Source organism: Phycodurus eques, chromosome 16, assembly GCF_024500275.1.
Source record: "Phycodurus eques isolate BA_2022a chromosome 16, UOR_Pequ_1.1, whole genome shotgun sequence".
Lineage (NCBI taxonomy): Eukaryota > Metazoa > Chordata > Actinopteri > Syngnathiformes > Syngnathidae > Phycodurus > Phycodurus eques.
The window spans coordinates 21,876,946-21,899,194 of NC_084540.1; the positions used below are offsets into that span (position 1 = coordinate 21,876,946).

Genomic DNA, 22,249 nt, shown 5'->3' on the forward strand with positions numbered 1-22,249 from the left:
TGAAATGTCTGAAACGCTTTCTTCTTGACAGCCAGTTTCAACAGCCAGCCAACGCACAGAGCGGTAGTGTTTTGTTGTTGTTTTTTTAGCATCAGCGTTTAGCATTTAGCATTTTGAGTCCACAGATGGCTGAAAATAAATCCTCTTCTCCTTGATGAGCACAGTGTATGTCCAACTAAACAGAAAAAGCACAATAATCCCATTTTAGTTTTCCATCTTCATTTACTGATATCACTTTTGTTCCACTTATACAAATGAGTTCACGTAATTATAAAAAAGAAAGAACACTATTAACAAGGCACTTCCCAAAATAAACAGGGAAAACTTAATTTACAGTCACGTTGAAGATATTTATTATTTCCAACGAATTCTGTTTTACAGAAATATATTCCAGTTGCCTTACTTTTTCTTCTTCTTGTTATTTTGGTTGGCGCGTCAATACGTTGTGCGTGTAGGACCGTTGACTATACGCTGAAAATACTGCTGGTAACAGGCATTCACAGATGTGTTGATCGAGGAGTCTGGGATACAATGAACTCGAGAGATGGGGGCACGTAGAAAGAGGGGGCGGCAAGTAGCGCAAGTCCGAACATGACAGTTCATGAGCACTGATGTCGACAGATCTGTCCCCCTGCACATATACATCATACATAACTCGCAACTCGGGTTCTTGCTTGCCCTCTTCATGTTCCAGTCCCAGAGTCATTTTGTAAGTCTCGTTATTCCTCTAAACCACAGCGTGGTTATTCATTCACATTAGATTTTAAATGATTCCCAGCGTCATGCCTAATTTTACTCATTGGGCAAGCGATCTGCCGCATAAATTTGTATATCCATGAATAGTAATTGAGGCCTAAACTGCATTTCCCTTAAAGGGAGAATAAATAATAAATAAAGTCCCTGTATTTTTTTGTGTGTGTAATTTGAATGTGTGTTTAACATAATTGAAGCAAGCACTAAGCAGCAGCTAAAACAGAAGGGGTTCAGTCAACTGCTTTCGTGCGTACCCGCTCGTAATCCCGATTACTTCCCCCTTTTTACGACGGCCCGTGCTTCCAAATGTTGCAAAAGGAGATTTAGTTAGTCTTGAGTGTTTGCAGACTTGCATCTACTTAGACTGTCTGACACCGTGGGGGCCAAAAGCTCTTTGATTGACCGTGGTGGTACCAAACGATTTCTAATCTTCAAAGATTTCAATCTGTCGCTTTGTCCATTAGTCACAAGAGGTGACGGTGTATGTATAAAAAGGCTGTTAGCAGTCACAATGTTGCACAGTTAAAAAAAAAATAATAATACAAAAAGACATATAAAACTTATATACAAAATCAGCATTTGTTTTAGTGCCAAAAAAGTAGGATATTCAGGATGTAGGCTTTCAACATGGCCCATGCAGATTTTTGCTACATTAATCTGCCCATGTTACAGTCCTCCGCCCGGTATTGTAAAATTCGTCTGGAGGGGTATTGAAGAGCGCGACAGACATGGTTGAAAACAGTCTTTGTGGACAGGAGAACAATAAAACCGTATCTGCACAACTTCATTCCCTCCTTAACGACAGACACGAATCCCTTTGGGGACAGTACTGAGGAGCAGCAATGTACACCTGACAGTGTGGTACGGGAACAAATCTGGCTTTACAGCAATTTAGTGCAGACTCCTGAATGAACAAACATTTCATCCAATGAAAATCCAGCATGTCTCCCAGCATCACTTGGCCTTAGACAGTCTGGCCATGTGAGCTCAATGTCACATATATGGAGCCAAAGTCCAAATACGGCTTAATTGGATGATTAACCGTTTCGCACGATGCTCACTGATTGTTATTCTGTCGTCTGTCATACAGCTGGTCTCTGTGTTAGTCAGTAAGGGACAGTGCTGGAAGAGGAAATCCTTATTTAGTCCGGGCCAGGTGTCAAAAGTATGAAGGCTTGTGTGATGATAAGTTTTTACTTGATATGCAGTGGTCCTGCAGTAGCAGCACTTCATATTCCAGGTTGCCATTTTGAACAGCGGGTTCAGGGATCATGAGTTCTGCCTGTTTCTGAGGCAGCGCCCCGTTGTCCATGCCAGCCTTTACACCATCCAGCTCGAGCTGAGAGGGCTCGCAGTCCAGGTCCAGGTGGCCTTTAGCTCTCTTCTTGCGGACAAAACAAACCACTCCCACCGCTGTTGCTATCAGAACCAGCAGGAGCAAGATGGCCATCGCAGGCACCAGCATGGTGGTCATCTTCTTGTTCACTATTTGAGCTCCAGTGACGCTGGCATTTTTTTCATCGGCAGTCTGCGCCTGAGTGCATATGCTGTCGATGCCATTTGGGGCGCCCAGTGGACTGGCGCATACATGGTAAGTGGAGTTGGGGTTCAGGCCTCTGAGTCTGTACTCCGGATATGAGGCCGGCAGGCTCAGTTGCATCGGCCTGCGGTCTGGCCCGGAAAGATTGCGGTAGGTAAGACGGATTCCCCGGATGTACGGTCGCATTTCTATGTAGCGATGGAGATCTAGCAGGATCGATGTCGAGGTCGCCTGGCGCGAACTGATATCTGGCACGTTCGGGGTGACCGTCGTCACGGAGACATCGGGTTCGGGCGGCTGAGGAGGGATCGTTGTTTTGGACTTCGCAATAAAATCCAGATGTGCCGTGTGGGCAGGTACACTCGACTTGACCGTACTGGTCCAGACGACAAGTCCCACCATTGAGGCAGGTTTGAGACGGGCAGAAGTGTTGTTCGTCATCGGAGTCCATGCTGCTGCTGCTTGGGGACGCAGGAACAGGCGGCAAGAGATAGTCAGCGTCTTTGTTTGCGTCGTCATCATTAGCCTTCGGGACTGGAACAGCTGTTGTGGTGCTCTCTGAGGTCGTGACAGGCACAGCGGCTGTAGTTTTCACTGTGGTCTTAGTTTGTGTAGTTGTAGTAGGGCAGCCAAAATCACGATGCTCCAGTCTCTCCACTACCTTGCCAGCATTGATCGGAGGGAAGTGGCAGCGTGTCTCCTCTGTTCTCTCCAGGGTGATGCTTTGGGCTCGCAGCCAGCTCGGGAGCCAGGCTAAGGTACACAGGCAGTTGAAGGGGTTTTCTGCCACGGTCAGCTTTCTAAGGTGAGGGAATAGCTGCGCAAAATCCTCTGGGAGGCCTTGCAGACTTAGGCTGCTAATGTCCAACTCCTTTAGCTCTTCTAGATTCTTCAGGTCCTGAAATTTAAGAGGCCCCATGGGGTTGCCAGCCAGGTTGAGGTAAATCAGCCCTCGAATTTCTTTCAGGATCGGTGGCAAAACCTCCAGTTGATTTCTTGAGACATCCAGTTCATGGAGGTTCTTTAGACTACCAATGAGCTCCGAATTCAGGTCAGTTATTCCCACACCACCCAATTTGAGGGACTCCAGATTTGGGGTTTGGAGGTCTGAAGGGCCCAATCTAGGTATGACGTTAAAACGAAGATCCAGCAGCAGCAATCGAGGCATTGCGAGAACAGGCAAAGACGTCAACCTATTGCCCTGCAATTTGAGCTCCAGTAGGTTCTCCAAGCCATTAAACGCAGCAGGGTGGATGGTCTTGATATGGTTGCTATACAAATAAAGACGCTCAAGCAGTACCATGTCTTGGAAGCATTCCTCGGAAATGTGGGTTATTTGGTTAGATGACAAATCCAAGTTTTTCAAAGAGGTTAGTGGTAGGAAGACCCCATCAGAAAGTTCTGTCAGTTTGTTTTGGCTGAGGTCGAGCATTTCCAAGTTCTCAAGACCATCAAAGTCCTGGGCGGATAAGCCCTCGATTCCATTGGCGAAAAGGTAGAGGCTCCTTGTCAACGGTGGCAGTGTATGAGGAAAGGTGGCGGAACGTCTCTGGAAACACAAGATGGAGTCCGGCGTGGAACAGGAGCAGTCCTTTGGGCATTCACTGGACATGATGCCTCCGGGAATTGCGAGGACGATCAGGAGGGGCATCAGCAGGGGGAGAAAGACCTTCATCTTGCAGACTCTTGCCCACGGCTCAGCCTGGAACAAAAAAGACCAGAAATCGCATCAATTCCCTGCCACTGGAAGATGAATGGCTGGAATACAACATTAGTACACCGATTACTGGCGACTCTCTTTTCCAAACCAGGAACCTCCAGACGATGTTACTTGAAAATGCACGGGACAGACTAGAATTCCAACACTAATTCAGTTTATTGCTCTCTAACACATTGCACAGCGAGATTACTTACAGAGATTAAATGATGCATAGCCAGCGATCAAAGGCTTTTTGTCACAAGGTTTTTCAAAGCTCAGCGCTGTAGCCTTCACGTCTCCGGGGGTGCTAATTTACTCATGAAAATGTTGACGTCGCGCCACACATTTCTGGTACTACATTGTTACTGCAAAGATCTAGGTGACAGATAGCATTATGGCTTAGGCCAGGACCAGTTTGTTCTCAATTCGCTCGTGTTATGCACGCGCACACACGCGCAGAGACTGCTAAGATGTAATAGAAACGCTACACTTAATGTCACGACGACGAACGACAGATGTATTTGAAATGTTACAAAACAAACAAACCTAAGATCTACCTGGGCTATGTTACACAAATCCAAGACTTCAAAAAAAAAAAACAAATACTCCAATAGGCTGTGGTGTCTACTTTAGACTGGGAATAGCTTTAAAAAAAGATGAGTGAAAGGTGAGGTAAAAAGGAATAAGGAGAAAAAGACGAGTTAGCGTGACAGTTTATTGCCACAACAGACTTGGGAATGAGTGGGAGAAGGGGGTGGGATAGGCCTCATTTCTATCTGTCAACATCCTTTGACAGCTTTTTATCTTATCTATTTTTTTTTTCTTTTTTACTTGCACCGAGTAACCTGAAAACACATTTTTGTGTGTGTGTCTTTCCACCTGCGGCAGATACAATAGTGGCATTGTCTCAAATGCACAACAAATGCTGCAGTGTATTTTAAGTTCAGGATTGGTGAGGAGTAAAAGCTCCCGTTTCCTCGTACTGAACGGTGTACATACTTTTGGGTCTTAACTGGTTGAGTTGTTTATGTCTCTGCAGTACTCAAACCTTAATGAAGAGCCAAGTATGTGGAACGTTTTATAGACCACACACAAACGCACACGGAATGTTCTGTTCTTGCTCAGGGTTGTCAGACCATATATGTCCACTAATCCATTTCCATGTATCTCACTTCATAATTGACGTTGCCATCGTACCCCTGTTGAGTAAACACGCTTGATTAAAAAAAAGAGTCACCCGTCTTTATTTCAAAAAGTGTCCAAACTCAAAGGAGGGATGGTGCTGCAGAGACGCGTAGAAGGAAGGGCCTGTATCATCTCAGCCATGGCATTTATTTTCATTCTCGTGCCGCATACTTTCTTTCCCGCTGCACTCCTCGAAACCGTAGCCCCCTTTGGACAGATTCCCGCGTCTCTTATTTTTCCTTCTCTTATGTGCCGAGTCAAAGTAATCCTGACATGCGCTTGAACTCCGCTGCCAACACGTCAGCCTTCTCATCTGGATAATTACCTTCAGACGGCAACAAAATGTTGTTCTACGTCGTCCGTCGCTCGATACTTGACCCCAACTGACGTTGGAGACTTGACCTGCGAGCGTGTATGCGTACGTGAAATGCTTGAAAGGTTTAACTCTCATTTCTGCAGAATCCTCCACAACAACAGCTTGATCATTTCAAGACAAAGCCTGAGGGATGTTTTTATGTTCTTGCATGTATAAAGTTGTGAAGGGTTTTTGGCGAAGGTATCAGCGAGGTGTGAGAATCCAACCTCAAAAGAAAGACACACTATTTCCACCTAAAATCATCGTGACGATGAAGTGTCACAGGGACATGAGAAGAGGTTGGAAAAGAAAGCAGCTGCAATGTTGGGGAAAACAAAAGAATTTAGGAAGATAAACAAGAGTGTTTGCGGGTTAAATTTAGTTTTCAGCGCATGTGCGTACGTGCCCAAGTTGGCGGGTGAGCCCAGAATGACTCATAAGCTGCGTAAATGTTGTGTTAAAGTGGTAACATACTGTATAAACATTACTGTCCATTTCCAATAGCGCTTATCCTCGTTAGGGTCGAAGGTCAGCGGTTTAGAAAATGGATGGATATTATTTTACCAGCATCCTTTCCGTTGAGTTTCTTAACAAATGTCAGGTAATTCTGGCTAAAAATGACCCAATCGCCAGGGCTTAGATGTGCCCGACCTTAAGTGTGCTTGCTCCCACCTTAACTATTTGCAATCTCGTTGGTTGTCAGTAGAACATATTTCTTGCCCAGTACCAGAATACGCAACAGCATTCAGTACGCAATGTTTTAAGTACGCCTCATTCCAGAGAAACTCGACGGGATGCAGATCAGTGATTAGCGTCAGATCCCAGATAAAACCTGAGCTTGACACTTCGGATTCCTCTCTTTTTTTGTCTTTTCTGTTCCGACTCAAGTGATTTGTACGGGTTTTTATCAGTCGGTGTGTAAAAAGATAAGGGACAACGGTGTGGACCTGTGGTGCTGAGTGACTCCTGATTGTGTGGTTTTAACTCAAGTGTCTCGAAGAAGTAAGAGGACCGCTTTGGGAAAGGCATGTGGAGATCAACGAGAACTTTTCAAGATGACAGATCTATGAGAGGACGGTGCTGCTTGTATATGAATGACAGCTTAAAAGAAAACACGTCTTTTAACGATCGTTCTTATTTTTGCTCCAGTCTCGATCTGACTTGGAAATATCATCCTGTGCATCACCTGGATAAGACAATTTAAACACCTTCCTCAAACAGCTGCTCTTTTCCCATTAAAAAAAAAAAAAAAAAAAAAAAAAAATCAATACAGCAGCACTTGCAGAGGGGCATCAACAGTCTACTAGCGCACGTTGGAAACGAGTTTCCGTAAAGCGGTTTTACATTATGCGGAGACGGCGTGTTTAACAGCGATTCTCTGCTTATAAAGTCTGTGGTTCAGTCAATTTGTTGCGAGAGATTAAAAAAAAAGCACAATGAAGCCACCTTGGTAGAGGTCATAAGAAGAAGCAAGAATGAGGAGGAGGAAATAACAGTGGAGGTCAAAGCAAGTTGGACTGAAGGAGGAGCCTGTGAGGCCCCGAGTCGGGGGTTGGAGTGGGCTTCAATTAAGCCCCTGAGGCCCAGCGTCAAGAGCCCTTATCTTGAGAGCGGCTTAGAAAATGCCAGTATGTGTGTGTTTGTTTGTTGAGGAGTTACAGGTCGCCGTGCACTTGCATAATTCTGCCGGCCGGACACCAGGCCAAGTCGCAGTCGGGGGGGGGGTAAGGCTGCGCACCGCACAGGGCAAGTCTTCCTTCGCCTGCGGGGATTTGAACTCGCAAAGGAGTCATGCTTTCGGCATGTGCGTTCAGGCATAATGTACAGTGTTTTGCTTCCTTGAGTTCGGTTTTTGCGTAATGACAGCCCCACTTTTTAAAGCCTCGGGTTTCTTATCTTGTTAATGCTGGCAAGAAGGCGCTGTTTTGAATATGAATGAAAACGACTAACGTGGTCTTAAACAGCAAACTGTCCAGCGATTATTATGGATACCATTTTGACTTTTTAACATAATGAGCGTCCCCATCGTCTCCTGCATCTACAACCAATGACATGATTTTTAAAAAAATGTCCTTTAAAACACCGCTTCAGGTAATAATAAAACTCACTTTTTGCGTCAGAGACGAGCAGAAACTCGCACACAGACTCAAGATCCGATGACCGCGGTTACTTGGTTTTAATGAACAAAGTGCCAGACAGAATGAATGAAATGTTTCAAGCAAAGGATGGAAGAGAAGATTGAAGTACTATCCGGCTTCTAAAGCCACGGAAAGTACGAGGGTTCCCCGGTTCATGGCCGTCCCGTCGTGCGACAGATGAGGTGGCTCGGGCATATGATTAGGATGTTTCTCGTGCAAATATTTGTGCTGTACTCGTGTTTTTACTACTGTGTCAGTGTAGGTTTCGCGTTCAGACGTATACAAATGAGGGCAATCTCGCCAAATCTCCGTTGCAAACTGCGGTTGATTTCAATATCAAGTAGTACACCTACTTCAATTTCTGAGGCATTCCCGAGAAGGGGGAGGAGGAGTTTAAGGGCCTAAATCCCCCCAAAACAGCAGCATTAAAGGTTGTTGATTAGATTCCGCGCGTGCTGTTGTGAAGAACGTGTGGTGGATTTCATGTCAATCGGACGCACTCATGACAGGCGCTAAAGAAAACAGTCACACCTCTGTGGCGGGCCCTAAATATGACTGCAATGCTAGCAATGCTATGACGACGTCATGAGCTCTGTGGAAACATAACAAATTGCTTCAGGCGATAATGACGCCTAAGTCTACGTTCCGCATCGGAAGCCACTTTTAGTGTGTTGACATGGTACGAGTCCAGCTCCTCGACCCTGCGTTGGGTACACCGCCTCTCGTCCAGCGTCACCCGCGATAGGCTTCATGTCACCCAAATTATGAGGGTGAAGACGAGCCCAAAAGGAAAAGGATTCAACGTACGACTCGAGTTTTGTATCCCTAAAGTGACACCATTCGTGGTTGGGGCGTTGCTCTAGCTTAGAGGATCAATACTTTGCTTTCCACAGCAACGCTCAGGCTAGAGCCGCGCTATCTATCTCGCGCATGATGTGATCAAGCCTGCTCGGATGAAAGCACCAATAGAGGAAGCTCTCCAAAGGTGGAGGAGGCATGCGCTGGAAAGGAGAGGAATCGAAGGCCTTCAATGACTAGCAAAACAGTCCAGTTGCCATCAAATCAGTGAGAAAGTGAGAATTCAATGAATGACCTGACAGGCATTTAACATACACAAACGACAAGGCCACATGGCTGCCGAAAACCAGATTTATGATCGCGGTGCTAACTTGCGACTGTTTATTGCTCCTGAAGAGAAAACCGAAACATGACCTAGACGCAATTGGTGAAAGTGATGGGAGCCTCTTTCTCATACTTTTCCAAAGTATTTTGCCACAACTCCCCCATTTTTCATATCCCCTTCTCCACTGTCACCAGCGTCCGCCGGACCACAGCTGGACCTTGTTATTCGTAATCCGGTGGGGTTACGCGTCAACGTGACAAAGGGGTCGGGAGAGATTTGCGGAGGACGCAGGAGGATAAAAAAAAGATTAGGAAAGAAGTATCTCGCAAAAGACCCTCCAGGTGTACCGCCGGCGGACGCATGCCACACAAGGTTGAGTCTGGAAATGACAGTTATGCTAATGAAGCAGTGCAAAATATGTGCTGGTGACGTGAGCGGTTGCATTTCTCAGATTAGCATCTATCACCGGTTGTACCTGTATGAATTTAAAAGAAGAAAATAAACAGCAAAAGTTGATTATCTTGAGACAGGAGCTTGTGGTCACGGATGTCGATATATATATCGTATATCGAATGAAAGGCAACGATAGCTTTAGCGTGTCTTTCAGTCCTCGCCTCGAGACCACAGCGGTCGTGACGATGCTTTATACTGAATGCGTCAGTAAAAGATGCTTTGATTGTTGATTTATGACAAACATTCATCAACACTTTATCATTGTCAAAATGTCAGTGCTTACAGCGTGTCCCCTGTGAATGACAAGATTTGTGGTCAGGAATTCTTTTTTTTTTTTTTTTAATTTATTTATTCTCTCTCCCCAAAGTACAGTCTGAGGTGTTTTTATTGGAGGACTTCAAGCGGAGCATTGAGACTCGCGCAAGCGGCGCAGGCAGTTAGTGGCCACTTCATTAGGTACAGCCGGACAACGGACTAATAATCGTGCCTTTCCAATTAGTCTAAGTTGCAACACTGTTGTCCCATTAAATATCATTGCAAACCAATGTAATCCTTTGTTAACATTTCAATTTGGTCGACTTTTTCTGTCCATCATGTGCCCCTACGTTTTCATTCCAAGCATGCTGCAGGCAGCATTTCACACATTTTACGGTTTGAAATGATAAGCGTGTCGCTCTTGATGTTGGACAATGACGTCCATGTCAGAAGACACTGGGTGTCTGTGGAGCTTTCGTGTCCAACTTCAGAAATCTTTTGCACACTCTGCATTATAAACGAATCCTGTTATAAAGGGTTGAGCCTCCTTAATTAATTATACGTAGTACAGCACATAGGCGAAACGAGTTGACGACGAGTAACGCACACGTCAACATTTTTAATTTCATCAGTCCAACGATCAACAAAGCTCATTGATGTGTGAAGATGTGTGGAGATCTTGGGTGTTGGTGGCCCCCTGGAGGTTAAAGATCAGCCTCAGATCAGGGCTTCCAGCATTACTCCGTGTTCTCTGACCCCAGACAACACAGATAACAAGCCTCGTTTGACATCACACACACAGATCGGGTTACACACACACTCGTCGCAGCTGAAGCCTGCTCTTGTTGTCGTTCCCGGCAACACGCGTTCGGGAAATCCAACACCGTTTGGAGCGGGTCTGGAGGAAATGCCGCTCGGCCACGAGATAAAAGTGGCCGTAGCTCCAGTTTTCGCCGTCGTCTTGTTTGCGTCCGGTGGGCGCCGCCTTTCATCATCGCACCCCACCCTGAAGACGCACCACAGTTGAAGTCACATTCCTCTTTTTTTTTTTTGTAGGTGTATCTGTCTGAGATCTCAAACGTGAGGTTCTTGTGTTACACAGCCTTGAAAGTCCACCGCAGGCAACTTTGGCTTTCATCTGTTTTGCTTCTGACTAACACGCCCGAGTACACGCATACACGCAATCGGGCTGAATTTGAGCATTTTTCCCCTCTTCTGATCAAAGCCAACAATAAAAGATTGTCGGATTTCTTTCAAAGATTATCCTGTGGTGTGGGGTGTGTGCTAAGAGAGATCTGATCTGCCTGAGATAGCAGCAATTGTCAATGTTAAAGCTGTTCAATATTCACGATCGCAAATATCGCCGATTCGGCTGATCCACGGAATCCGCGATCGTGACAAGTAACTGAGGTTTTGTCCAACTGATTCCAAATTTGAATGCTAAAATGCGACTTGAAAGCGGGGTACACACATACTGATAATCGGGCTGAATTTGGATTTATTATTTTTTGGGGGTGAAAAGGTCCTTTTGTAAGAATCCTGTAATTATTTTTGTAATAAATCCTGTGTTCCTAAGTTCAGACGATGGACCACAACTTGCCGTCATGCCGGGCTGAAGACGCCACGCGTACCTTTTTGTCGTCTGTCTGAAACATGAGGGAGGGCGTGTCAGGCAGCACACGCAGGCACGCCGGCCGACCGTCCCGCGCCAGATAAACACTGTCACAAGCGTACGTGCCCTCCGGCGCGTTTGTCTTGGAACACGCGTCGTGCAAATACGTCTTCTCGCTCTCTATTTGCCTTCCTTGGCGACTACAGCAAACATTTGCCGCCACGGGCCGCGCACACATAGACTGAACGATACAAGGGTCACGTTGAACTTCTTCAACTTTAAGTTATCCATCCATTAACCAATCCATCAAGTGATAATCTCTTGTTTATCTATTGTTTTATAATAAATAATAATAAAGGCAAACAGCTTCGTGCTTTTCGGGATTTCGGGGTGGTCCGCTGCTCCGTATCCTACGAGAATAGATCCACCCCTGCACTGAGCAGCCACCGAATCTCATTTCCACTTTCGGAACCAAGATAAGCAATCTGCACAGCATTTATTTGAGGATCGTTCATGTTTTATGTTTACAAATTGAGAAAGTGGAGGAAAACACGTTTGCTTCATAAACGGAATTACAAGGATACGCGAGGTTACGACTTTTTCAAGATAATAACCGTTGTTTGGGCTTTTTTCTTTTTTTTTACTTTGACCTGCGATGATTCTTCTTTAAAAAAAAAAAAAAAAAAAAAAAAAGGCTTCTAGCTGCTTAATGCCACTCCCAGTTCAAGTTTACTGTCAAACAAAACAAAAACAATTACACGTGTATTTAAAACAACAACACAACTTTGCCTTCCGCAGGCTTAATGCTAACACACAGTGCAAAACGCCATAGATGGGCTAATGAATAGCATCGATAGTAGCGGTGTTATAACCCTTAGAGCAATGGATATTTGAATGCAAATGGTGCATCAACACATGTAGACAGACAATATAAGAATGCTCACAGCCCTATATTCTTTATCCTCTTACGAAAAAACGGCGACTATTACGGCAGCTATTTGAGGGGGGGGGGGGTTGCAATGGATTTGCGGCAGTTCCTTTCATTTTAAAGGGGAAAGAGGATTTTATACATATATATGTATATATAAATGTATAATTTTGATGGTTATGGGTACAGCAGGCGGCACGGTGGCCGACTGGTTAGAGCGTCAGCCTCACAGTTCTGAGGACCTGGGTTCAATCCCCGGGCCCCGCCTGTGTGGAGTTGGCATGTTCTCCCCGTGCCTGCGTGGGTTTTCTCCGGGCACTCCGGTTTCCTCCCACATCCCAAAACACATGCATTCATTGGAGACTCTAAATTGCCCGTAGGTGTGACTGCGAGTGCAAATGGTTGTTTGTTCCTATGTGCCCTGCGATGGGCTGGCGACCAGTTCAGGGCGTGCCCCGCCTCCTGCCCGATGACAGCCGGGATGGGCTCCAGCACGCCCGCGACCCGCGTGAGGAGAAGCGGCTCACAAAATGGATGGATGGATAGATACAGCAAACGAAAACCCCAAATTCACCATCTCTAGAAACCAGACTATTATGTATCAAACAATCAGAAACAGTTCAAAACATTTTTAATGTAGGAATTAGGCAGGACTTTACCGTCTGAAAAGTGATTTCCCAAATGTTTAATGAATCTATATAATGTATAAGTACTGAAATAAATGGACTTTTCTAGCATATTCTAATGTATTGAGATGTACCTGTGTATGTCAGTACTGTACATTTGTACATTGTGTGCACGTTGGGGACTTTTTGGGGGGGACTGAGTATTATTTCTACTCTTACTATTAATAACTGACGAGAGATGGTTGTTAGGAGCTTTTGTTTCGTTGCCCCCCCCCCCCCCCCCACCCCCTTTTCCTGGCTCACACTAGCTAAAGTGTGCCAATGTGCAGTGCTACCTGTTTTTCTCTCCCCACCGTTTGTGATTTTTCAAGTCATTCCGCTTTTGCCGGGTTTGTTCCTCCTGACACGAGATAAACATGACATGAGATAAGCGGAACGTGACGTAGGAATTTATTGTGAAACGGGGGTTGTTAACACCGGCGGGACATTCCGGAAGGTGAGACGACCGCGACTTTTCATCGTTATGTGTAAAATGAAGTCGATTGATGGGTGAAAGTATTTCTCAGCTACGTGACAGGACGTTGTAAGTCAGCAAAAGCCGCGGCACTCCCGTACCGGCGTTGCAATCGAACGTGTGAGGACATCGGTCCGCCCGAGTCTGTCCAAACCTCGCCGTTGGCCCGAAGTCGCTCGGGGAAGTCGTGTGCGTTACAGACAAAGCACGAAATCCTCCACTTTCACTGAAATGTCCCAAAAATGTCATCACCTCACGTGTTCATTAGCGTGAAATGAATGGATGCGTTCCATTTGCATCATAATACTAAGAAGTGCACGTTAGTCGCACTTCGCTCCAAATTCCAAATGCCGCAATTTCGACACAACTTAGTTTAGTTCCGGTGAGGAAGCTGAATGTCTGGACCTCCTTTGATGTGTTTGATTGATTGGATTTGCTCCTTAATTTCTGCTTGGCAACACGTTGATTCGACACGACCGGCAAAAGGAATCTGTGGAAGCGATGCCCACTTTGATATACAGTGGACCCCCGCACACCCGCAGATTCGGACGGGGGATCGGGCTGGACCGCCAATCGCGAAAATCCAATTGATGCCCATTATAATTGCACTGAGGGGAATTGTTTGGTTGGTTTTTTTTTTAACCCCCAAAAAATATTTATGAAGCGAGATAAACTGCCACTAAGTGTTTTGGCGGTTTGTTCCCCCCCAAAACGAGAAAACAAAAAATAAAACGATTGAAAGAAAACATTTTTAAAAATTGGAAAATCCACGGGTCGGGGAACTTTGAGTATGCTGTTTATATCTTTTAACGAGATAACGAGGGTCCACTGTTGAACTTTCCAAGAGGTACAGAACATAACCTTTAGGATGCAAGACAGCCACCCGTGACGCTTGGTTTTTGGAGCCAAGAACGGCAATTTGTGTGTTTGCGCTTAAACCACACAGCCGCTCGAACACGTCGTTGTGCACACACGCGCGCGTTTGTGTGTGTATACAGGATTCCTGTGCTGATCTGTAAAAATGTGCGTGGGGGTGTTTACTTGTGCTAGGTGCACCTTCGTTTCTCCCTCCTGGTTTGCACCGCAGCCGACGTAGTACCATCCATAACAAGCGAACTACTCCATCGTTTCCTTTGCATCATGTGCTGAATTTCAGGCTGGGAATGCCCAACTCAACGACACCCACGACCTCCGAGTGAACCCGCACTCGCAATAAGTACAAATCTGTGATATCGAGTGACCACATACGTTATGTTTTATATAGTTTCACACCTTCCACATGCTTTCAACACATTTACATGAAAACAGCCTTTTGTAAACACACACCAAATTCAAAACATAAAATGTACAGAGACCACGTTACATATCGGAGTGTCATGCATGTGCCTTTAAGAGGCGGGGCACATAAGTATCCGGACGTGAGCCGCGGCCGACAGCAGCTTCTGCGTGGGTGTGCTAATTGTGCTTTACTGTTCTCCTGACGTTCGACAAACCGCTGAAAAGTGCATCGGCCACTGTGGCTCGCCTTTCCCACGTGTAAGAACATCTAAAAAAAACAACAAAGAAAAGATTGCTTAAAAACGTGCTATCGTGGGCCAACGCTGTACAGTATATACTGCATTCCAGGATGCAAGCTCATATTTGACGAGCTATTCAAATACACACATAGCCTCGGAAGCCGAGGTTTTCAATTTTGTGCCTTTCACCGGCGAGCCCAATGAGGCCCGCCGACTCTGACGAATCGCTGCGGCGCACGGCAAATATTCGACAGGAAGCAAGCGGACACACCGTCCACAGATTCCTCAACTACAGGAATGCGTGCGTGCGTGTGCGTTTGCACCAGAAGTCAACAGCACAGGAGCATAAGTAACAGCACCCCCACACCCAGTCCTCCCTCTGCCCCCCACCCCCTCCCTCCACCTCACTCAGCAGAACCAGGCAGCTCCTTCAGAGCCGCGGAGGAAGTCTCAAAGCAATTAGTGAGAGTTAGCCGTGCGCGTCCAGGCGCCCGAGGCTGCGCGCTCCGATGTGCGTAATTGCGTGTGCGCGTACGAGTCGAGACAGACCCAAGCTGGACTAGCTACAAACGGTCAACATACCCACAGTGTAGCGTATGAAGTGCTGCATCCACAAATGAAAATGCTTTTATTGTCTTAACGGTGCCCCAGCTGCACCACTTGGTCATCACGGCGTATACAGTGTGCCCTCACCAACACGCAAATTTCAACAAGACAAGAAATAGGGTGTGTGAAGTGTACTATGATTCCAGATTTTTGGGGTATTTTTGATAAAAGCTTGGCACCAACACCTGGAAGCTGTTTTACAGCGTTAGGAACCAAGCCCTGCCACGGATTGCAAGAATCTGCAAATAATTGACAAAAGGTTTATGATTGCATGTTTCGATGCCACAAGATGGCGGCAGAGCACTTTGTTCCGTTCGCCTCAACTAAATGAAGCGCTCCCCCTCACTTAAACATAGTTCCCAAAAGACAGCACCAAAGCAACGTTGTTGTTTTTTTCTTCATTAGACGTGGTTTTGGCCTGAGCACAAAAACGGTGAATATGTGACTTTTCCATCCAATAACAGAAGGTAGACGGGGGGACGGGGGTGGGGGGGGAATAATAATCTGTGAAATTGCTCATCGCAAATGTAAGTGTGAATGAATTAACTGGTTAATACACTAGCTCTTTAACCCAAATGCTATTTGACGTATTTTTCATGCTAAAATGTATTTATTAATATCACCATGAGTTTTTTCATTTCCTGTTTTACAAAAAGAAACGTAAAGCATACTATTATGACTTGAAAAACAGTTTTAGTGGTCGAATAAAAAGGTGAATTCCGTTTGAAATTGCTCAGTGGCTTGCTCCTCAAAATGGGGAAATATCACGAGCCGACTAAATTTGAAATAGTCGGCATTAAAGCACTTGACGATGCTGGATGCACTCGTCTCATTTTCATGAGCGCTATGAAATGTGTTAAGCATTGCATACATTTAAACCTCTAACCGCGCTTAACAGCTCCATTCACCGGCCACAACATTAGGTACAGCCCCAATTTCTAATATCGATGCAGGTACGGATAAACTCTTTCATAGTTTCGCCATGGTGCATTCCATTGATGACTCACCCCGTAAAGACGGGTCCTCCTTTAGCGCCGCTCGATTTCGGGACGTCTTCACCTGCAAATAACGAAAGTCAATAAACCCTGTGTCGCAACCATCCTCCCTTTTGGAAGTCTGGCTTCTCGCCATGTATTGTTCATTGCCTGAAGGTGAAAGAGGAAGTTTTTTGGGGGTTTTTTTTTCTGTTTTTTTCTACCCGCCTCGACTGTCAGGTGCGTGGATTCCAGCTGCGCGTGTGCGCACGCGTTCGTATGTGTGTCAGAGCGGCGGAGCGCCGGCAGCCGCAGCGAATCACAGAGCGGAAGAATGCAGGCCGACGACTCTCGGCTGTGCCAACTTCTTGCCTCGCCGTAACTCCATCATGGCCGCAGGACGCTTCGCTAGTAGTTTGTTGTCGTTGTGAACACCTGCCGCTCAAGCTTTTGCACTCATTGAATCGCAAGAGTCAAAATAATCCCAAAATAAGGTGCGGGTCCGTACAAAAGAGTCCAACTATCGAAGACCTCCGATATGGAATCCGAACACCAGATTTGCAGTACGCGATGACTGCGCCACTCGCCCGACCTGCTTGCGGCCGAGATGTTGTTGAGTCACCACCTGGCCTGCACGCACTCGTTTGTACTAATTACGCCGTCTTCGTCACCCCCTTCCCGCTTGCGTGTGGAGTCACTCTGTTGTAGAACTGCACTTGAGACGATAATCAAAACGCAAATCTTGTTTTTACTACTCCGCTTCCGTTAAAGCAAGTGTGGAATCGTTAAGCCGCGGGCCACATACCCGAAAAACATCCGTTTGTCTATTTTCCACAGCGCTTGTCCTCATTTGCCCCAACTGGCTTTGGGGCAAAAAGCTGGGTACACCTTGGACTGGCTGCCAGTCAATAGCAGGGCACATAAATATTGTGAACAAACAACCATTCGCACTCACATTCACTTCAAAGGACAATTGAGTCTTAAATAAAGCTAAAAATCGCGCCAACACGAGGAGAACATTTAAACGGAGATTCAAAACCAGAACCTGTGGCTCCATCGCAAAGCGAGGACGCCGCTGCGTTGTGGCGTGAAGTTTTCCTCCCCGGTGAGGCGTTCCGGGCACGTCCCGCCGGGAGGAGACCCCGGGGACGACCCGGGACACGGCGGAGAGACTGCGTCTTTCGGCTGGCCCGGGAACGCCTCGGGATCCCCCCGGAAGAGCTGGAGGAAGTGGCTGGGGAGAGGGAAGTCTGGGCGTCCCCGCTAAAGCGACTGCCCCCGCGACCCGACCTCGGATAAGCGGAAGACAATGGATGGATGGACTTATTGATTGCGAGCGGTTAAATATTTGAGCTGGCTCTCAAAGGCTGATCTGTTGTCGCTAGTTTCGGTTGAGTAGCCAAATCGATGCGCAGGGGCGGGATCACCGTCAAGCAAACACAAGCAATGGCCCGAGGCCTCCAGATTTCCTGGGAGGCCACCAAAGTGTTTCAATCCAGCGGATTCATCAAGTGTTCCTCCGTTCAAAGCATTTATTGTCGTTTTGATTTTCAAACTGCTGAATGTGTCTGGATGTTCCAAAATGCTCCTCTGGATCTCATTCCGTTGCGCAGGTGTACCTCATGCTGTGCACAGCTCCTCTCGGCCTTCACGCCTCATGCGGTGCACTATTCTACATGGATTTATTTACTATTCGTTATTTACTTTAATTTAATCGAGCTCAGGAAATAGGAGAATTTCCTCAAATTTTGGTTGATGATAAACATTGCTATTCCAAATTTTTGCAAGCGGAGGGCGCCATGACGGGGTTTTGCTCTTGGCGCCCACATGACAAAATACGCCCCCGCGTGTGCGTGTGCGCGCTTTTTGCCTGCTAAGGTCTGCTTCCCCCGAGCTAATTACAGCCTAAGATGAAAATCTCTTTTTCTTCCCCCCCCCCCCCCCCCCCCACGTGAGGAAGCCTCGTGGAAAACGCTGCAATTTGCGGTGGCTTTTCTGGGACGAGCGTCTCGTCTCGTCTCGTCGCGTCGCGTCGCTCTGGTCCTCCGTGCGTCTCCCGCACGCACGCCCGCCTGATGTTGTTTGGGTTGGAATTTTCGTGGACTTTTTGTAGATTCTTTCAACCCGTGCGACCTTAAGTCCCCGTTGGACTCAAAACTGTCGACAGGCCGACGCTTCCGGTTCTGTGACGACAAGCTCGCGTGGCTGTGATGAGAGAGGCTGGCGACGGTACTCATTTGCGGTGTTTTGATCCCCGCTGGATCGCTTTGCATGCGTGCGTATATTTACACGAGGCCCGGAAGCGGTTCTTCTCCCGGTTGGATACGCGAGCTCCATTTAGCGTCCGAGGACTTACGGGGCTGCCGTTTTGCCTTTTTTGCGTATTCCGCCTGGTCAGCGGTGAATTGTGACGCCGTGTTTTTTTTTCCATTTGAAGCGAACGCCCCGAACCATACGCCGCAAGAGGACGATTGTCTGTTCACGCTGACCTGCGAGAACAGAACTCAAAGCTTTTGTACCCCGCGGTGAGCCGATCTGCAACGGACCCGAATCTCAGGGTTGGAACGACACTTTTTCAAGACGTTTCGATTTGTGTCTTTGAGTCGTGTTGCCGCTGAGGGATCGCAGAGGCATTTGACACTCGCGACGATATGTGCGGTTTTGTCCAGGCGGTGTTGAGGCTTTTCCATATATTTTCAAATGTTAGCACTTTCAGCCTCCAAAACGACACCACTTTTTTTTTTTCAGTTTTCAGTTGAGAAGTCTGCAGGAAAACCTCTTGAATTCTCCCCGTACATTTGCGATGAATCAGCACCCGCGCATTCCCACACTTGGTTTCTCCTTTCCTTTCTGGGCGGGCGACTCCCCTCTTTCTCTCTCGGCCCGCTGCGTGAGCGCCCCACGTGCGCCCTTTGCACCTCGACCCTGTCCTGAGCGCTCCCCCAGCGCCTGACTTCGGACTATCGGATCCCTCTGGGGCATCGCTCTGGATGCGCCAAACACGGCCGCTAATTGTTGGGGAAGACAAAGTTCGTGCGAACCTGACATGAGTTCTGTCCCAAAAGTGGACCCGGGAAAATGCTTTTGTAAAGCTAAATAACAGATTCAAGCCCAAATGTCAAGAGATTTTGTCGGGGGGAGTTTGCGGAAAAGATGCTAATCTGTCTGAAGCCTTGAGCCGTTGCGGTCAGAAGACCCTTCTTTACACCAATCAAGCTTTTCACACATTTTTTCCCTCTTTTTTATGAATTTAGCGGAACGGAAAACGGAGTTCTGTTTTCATTGACAAAAAACATTTGTATGTTTCATGAACATCATACATACATGATCATAGTCACTGTAATAATTGTTCCTTTACTTGTCTTTTATAACTTTTTATTATGAGCAAAGGGAAATTGACCTAATTATGAGCTTATTATCATTTTATCAGTTTTAGTCACTATGATGTAATTCATTTTTAATGAATATTTGAAACTATTATTGTATTTATTTACCACATTTCTTCGGTTAATTTTTAACTTTATTATTTGAATGTAACTTTATTCATTTTATATGGCAGAAAAGCAGATTTAATTTTTTTTTTTAATTGTTTTTAATAGCTTAAAAATCTTAATAATAAAGCATTCAGCTCTTTGATATATTTTTTTCGATTGCAAATTAGCCACCAATTGAAAATCATCCATCCATTTACTGAGCCGCTTCACCTCACGCGGGTCGCGGGCGCGCCGGAGCCTATGCCAGCTCTCTTCGGGCGAGAGGCAGGGTACGCCCTGAACCGGTCGCCAGCCCATCGCAGGGCACATAGAAACAAACAACCACTCGCACCTACGGGCAATTTAGACTCCTCAATCAACCTACCGCGCATCTCTTTGGGATGTGGGAGGAAACCGGAGTACCCGGAGAAAAGCCACGCAGGCACGGGGAGAACATGCAAACTCCACGCAGGCGGGGCCGGGGATCGAACCCCGATCCTCAGAACTGTGAGGCATACGCTCTAACCAGTTGTCCGCCGTAATATGATATTATAAGCTCAAAATCTTTCTGTTTCTGTGTTGAAATCAATCAATGAATTCCTCAGGCTCAATGAACCAGTTCAGTCCAGCTAAAATAAACCACAGGATTGTGCTGCCTCACAGTTTGCAAAGTTTGGGTTCCCAAATCTTTTTTTTTGGTGGGGGGGGGGCACGCCATTTCGATTGGAACCTTCGCATTAATTGATAGTGGAAGCCAAATTTGGCCCAAATTCTAAAATCAACACAACTCGGAACGAGGAATCCGATGCAGCGACCATCGATTATTGAATCTCGCCACTTGATTGGATGTTGCGCCAATGGCAAAACAATCATCTGACCTCCTGTCTCATTCGTAAGATGTCTTTTTTCTTCTTCTTCTTCGTCGTCTGTCACTTGCCTTCTCGCTGCTTTTTTGCTTTTCTGCATAAATACAACGCAAACTGTGACGTGACGTGCAGTCGCTGGTGTTTATTTCACCGTGAATTAAAGATGGATGGTTAAAAGTCATTTTAAGACTTTATGATAAGAAATAAGAAATGTGTGAAACTTTTCTTAATATTGATACAGTATGTAGTTTTTTGCTGCTGACCACCCTTTTCTGCATATTCATTCATGTCCGGTGCGCCATTCAAATCCCCCTTTTTTTTCTCAATGATTATGATTATTCATGGGCGCTTGACAAACACACTGCTGCTCACATTCTGCTCGTTAATATTTGCGTGAGTGCCACTGCTGCCCATTGCCGGCCGCGTAAAAGGCTGATTGCGTCGTGTTGTGTTGTGTTGTGTTGCGAATGCGGCGGCGTGCAGTAGCAAGCTCGTAAACGGCAATCGCGGTTTTAACCCTAACCCCCCCCCCCCCCGTGGGGGGTTTGCACTGGAGTCATAATCATTGCCGCACGACGCCTGCAGGAACCGCATCAAGCTTCAGTCTCAGTCCCACTTTTTAGTGTGCCTCAAAGGAAGAACAAATATATATAATAATCATCATCCTCATCATCTCCTTATTTCATTTGAACCTTATGCTGCACCAACGGAATAAAAGTCGACGGCGCCATTTGATGAGCATTTGTGTGTTAAGTGCGTTCAGCTTTCCTAAGTGATCTTAGAATTGCAAAGCTCTCGTTTCCCCGCTCGGACTGCGCGACCCGAAGCGTCCCCGGCTGTGGTGAGCGCTGCGCGGCAGCCGAACGTGCTGCAAGCCGGAGCCCACCCGGAGCCCACCCGGAGCACCTTTTCTATTCACTCGAATCACTCACGCCAACCGCAAGGTCCAAACACGAAAGTGTGCGCGTGTCCGCCCGTTTTTCGCGCGGATCCCGCAGGGCGAAAAGTGGGAAAAGTCTCACCTAGAAACTTCCGTTTTGTTGTCATCCAAGCGGTAAAGTCCACAAGTGTCTGCAAGCGAAGCCGTTTCAGTTTGGAGGCACCGGGAAAGTGGCGCGCCTGCCTCCGACGCGCTCGAGCGGCGACTGGCTGGCGAGTGCGCGCACCGGGGGGAAAAAAAGGCTTTCTTCTTCTTCTTCTTCTTCTTCTTCTTCTTCTTCTTTCTGAATGCTCGCCGGGTGGGAGGAGCCTCAGTCACCTTGGCGGCGCGCATTCCGGACGCGCTTCTGCTCACTTGCACTCGCGCGACCAGTTTGGGCGGCGCTCACCTGAGGCCTCGTTTGCGGTTCGCTCGCATGGGCCGACTTGCTTGCGCTGAGCTCAATCTTTTTTTTGTTTTTTTTTTTGCTTTTCTGATTGTTTTACCTGCCTTTGTCAAATCCTGAAACCATTTCAATATACACCATCAACAAATTGTCAACAAAGGTTATGCAATAGGCAGCACGGTTCTTTACATTCTCTTTTTATGTCGTTGTGATGTTTGTATATTTATCTTTTTTTCTTTTGAAATGGCGGCGTTTTTGAGGGGAGCCGCAATGGATTAGGGGCCCTTCGCTTCATTTGAATGGAGAA

At 46.6% G+C, this 22,249-nt stretch overlaps 2 protein-coding genes across 2 annotated transcripts in view; one reads left to right on the plus strand and one right to left on the minus strand.

Annotated features, from left to right (window-relative positions):
- The window catches only part of LOC133415148 (coronin-7-like), a 93,404-nt gene that overhangs the window by 44,435 nt on the left and 26,720 nt on the right, over window positions 1-22,249 (plus strand).
- Window positions 203-21,809, minus strand: LOC133414735 (vasorin-like). The gene is given in 4 exon segments (XM_061700321.1): window positions 203-2,603; window positions 2,605-3,995; window positions 16,312-16,363; window positions 21,640-21,809. Coding segments are annotated over 2 exon segments (2,055 nt in total). The 5' UTR covers window positions 3,969-3,995; window positions 16,312-16,363; window positions 21,640-21,809; the 3' UTR covers window positions 203-1,912.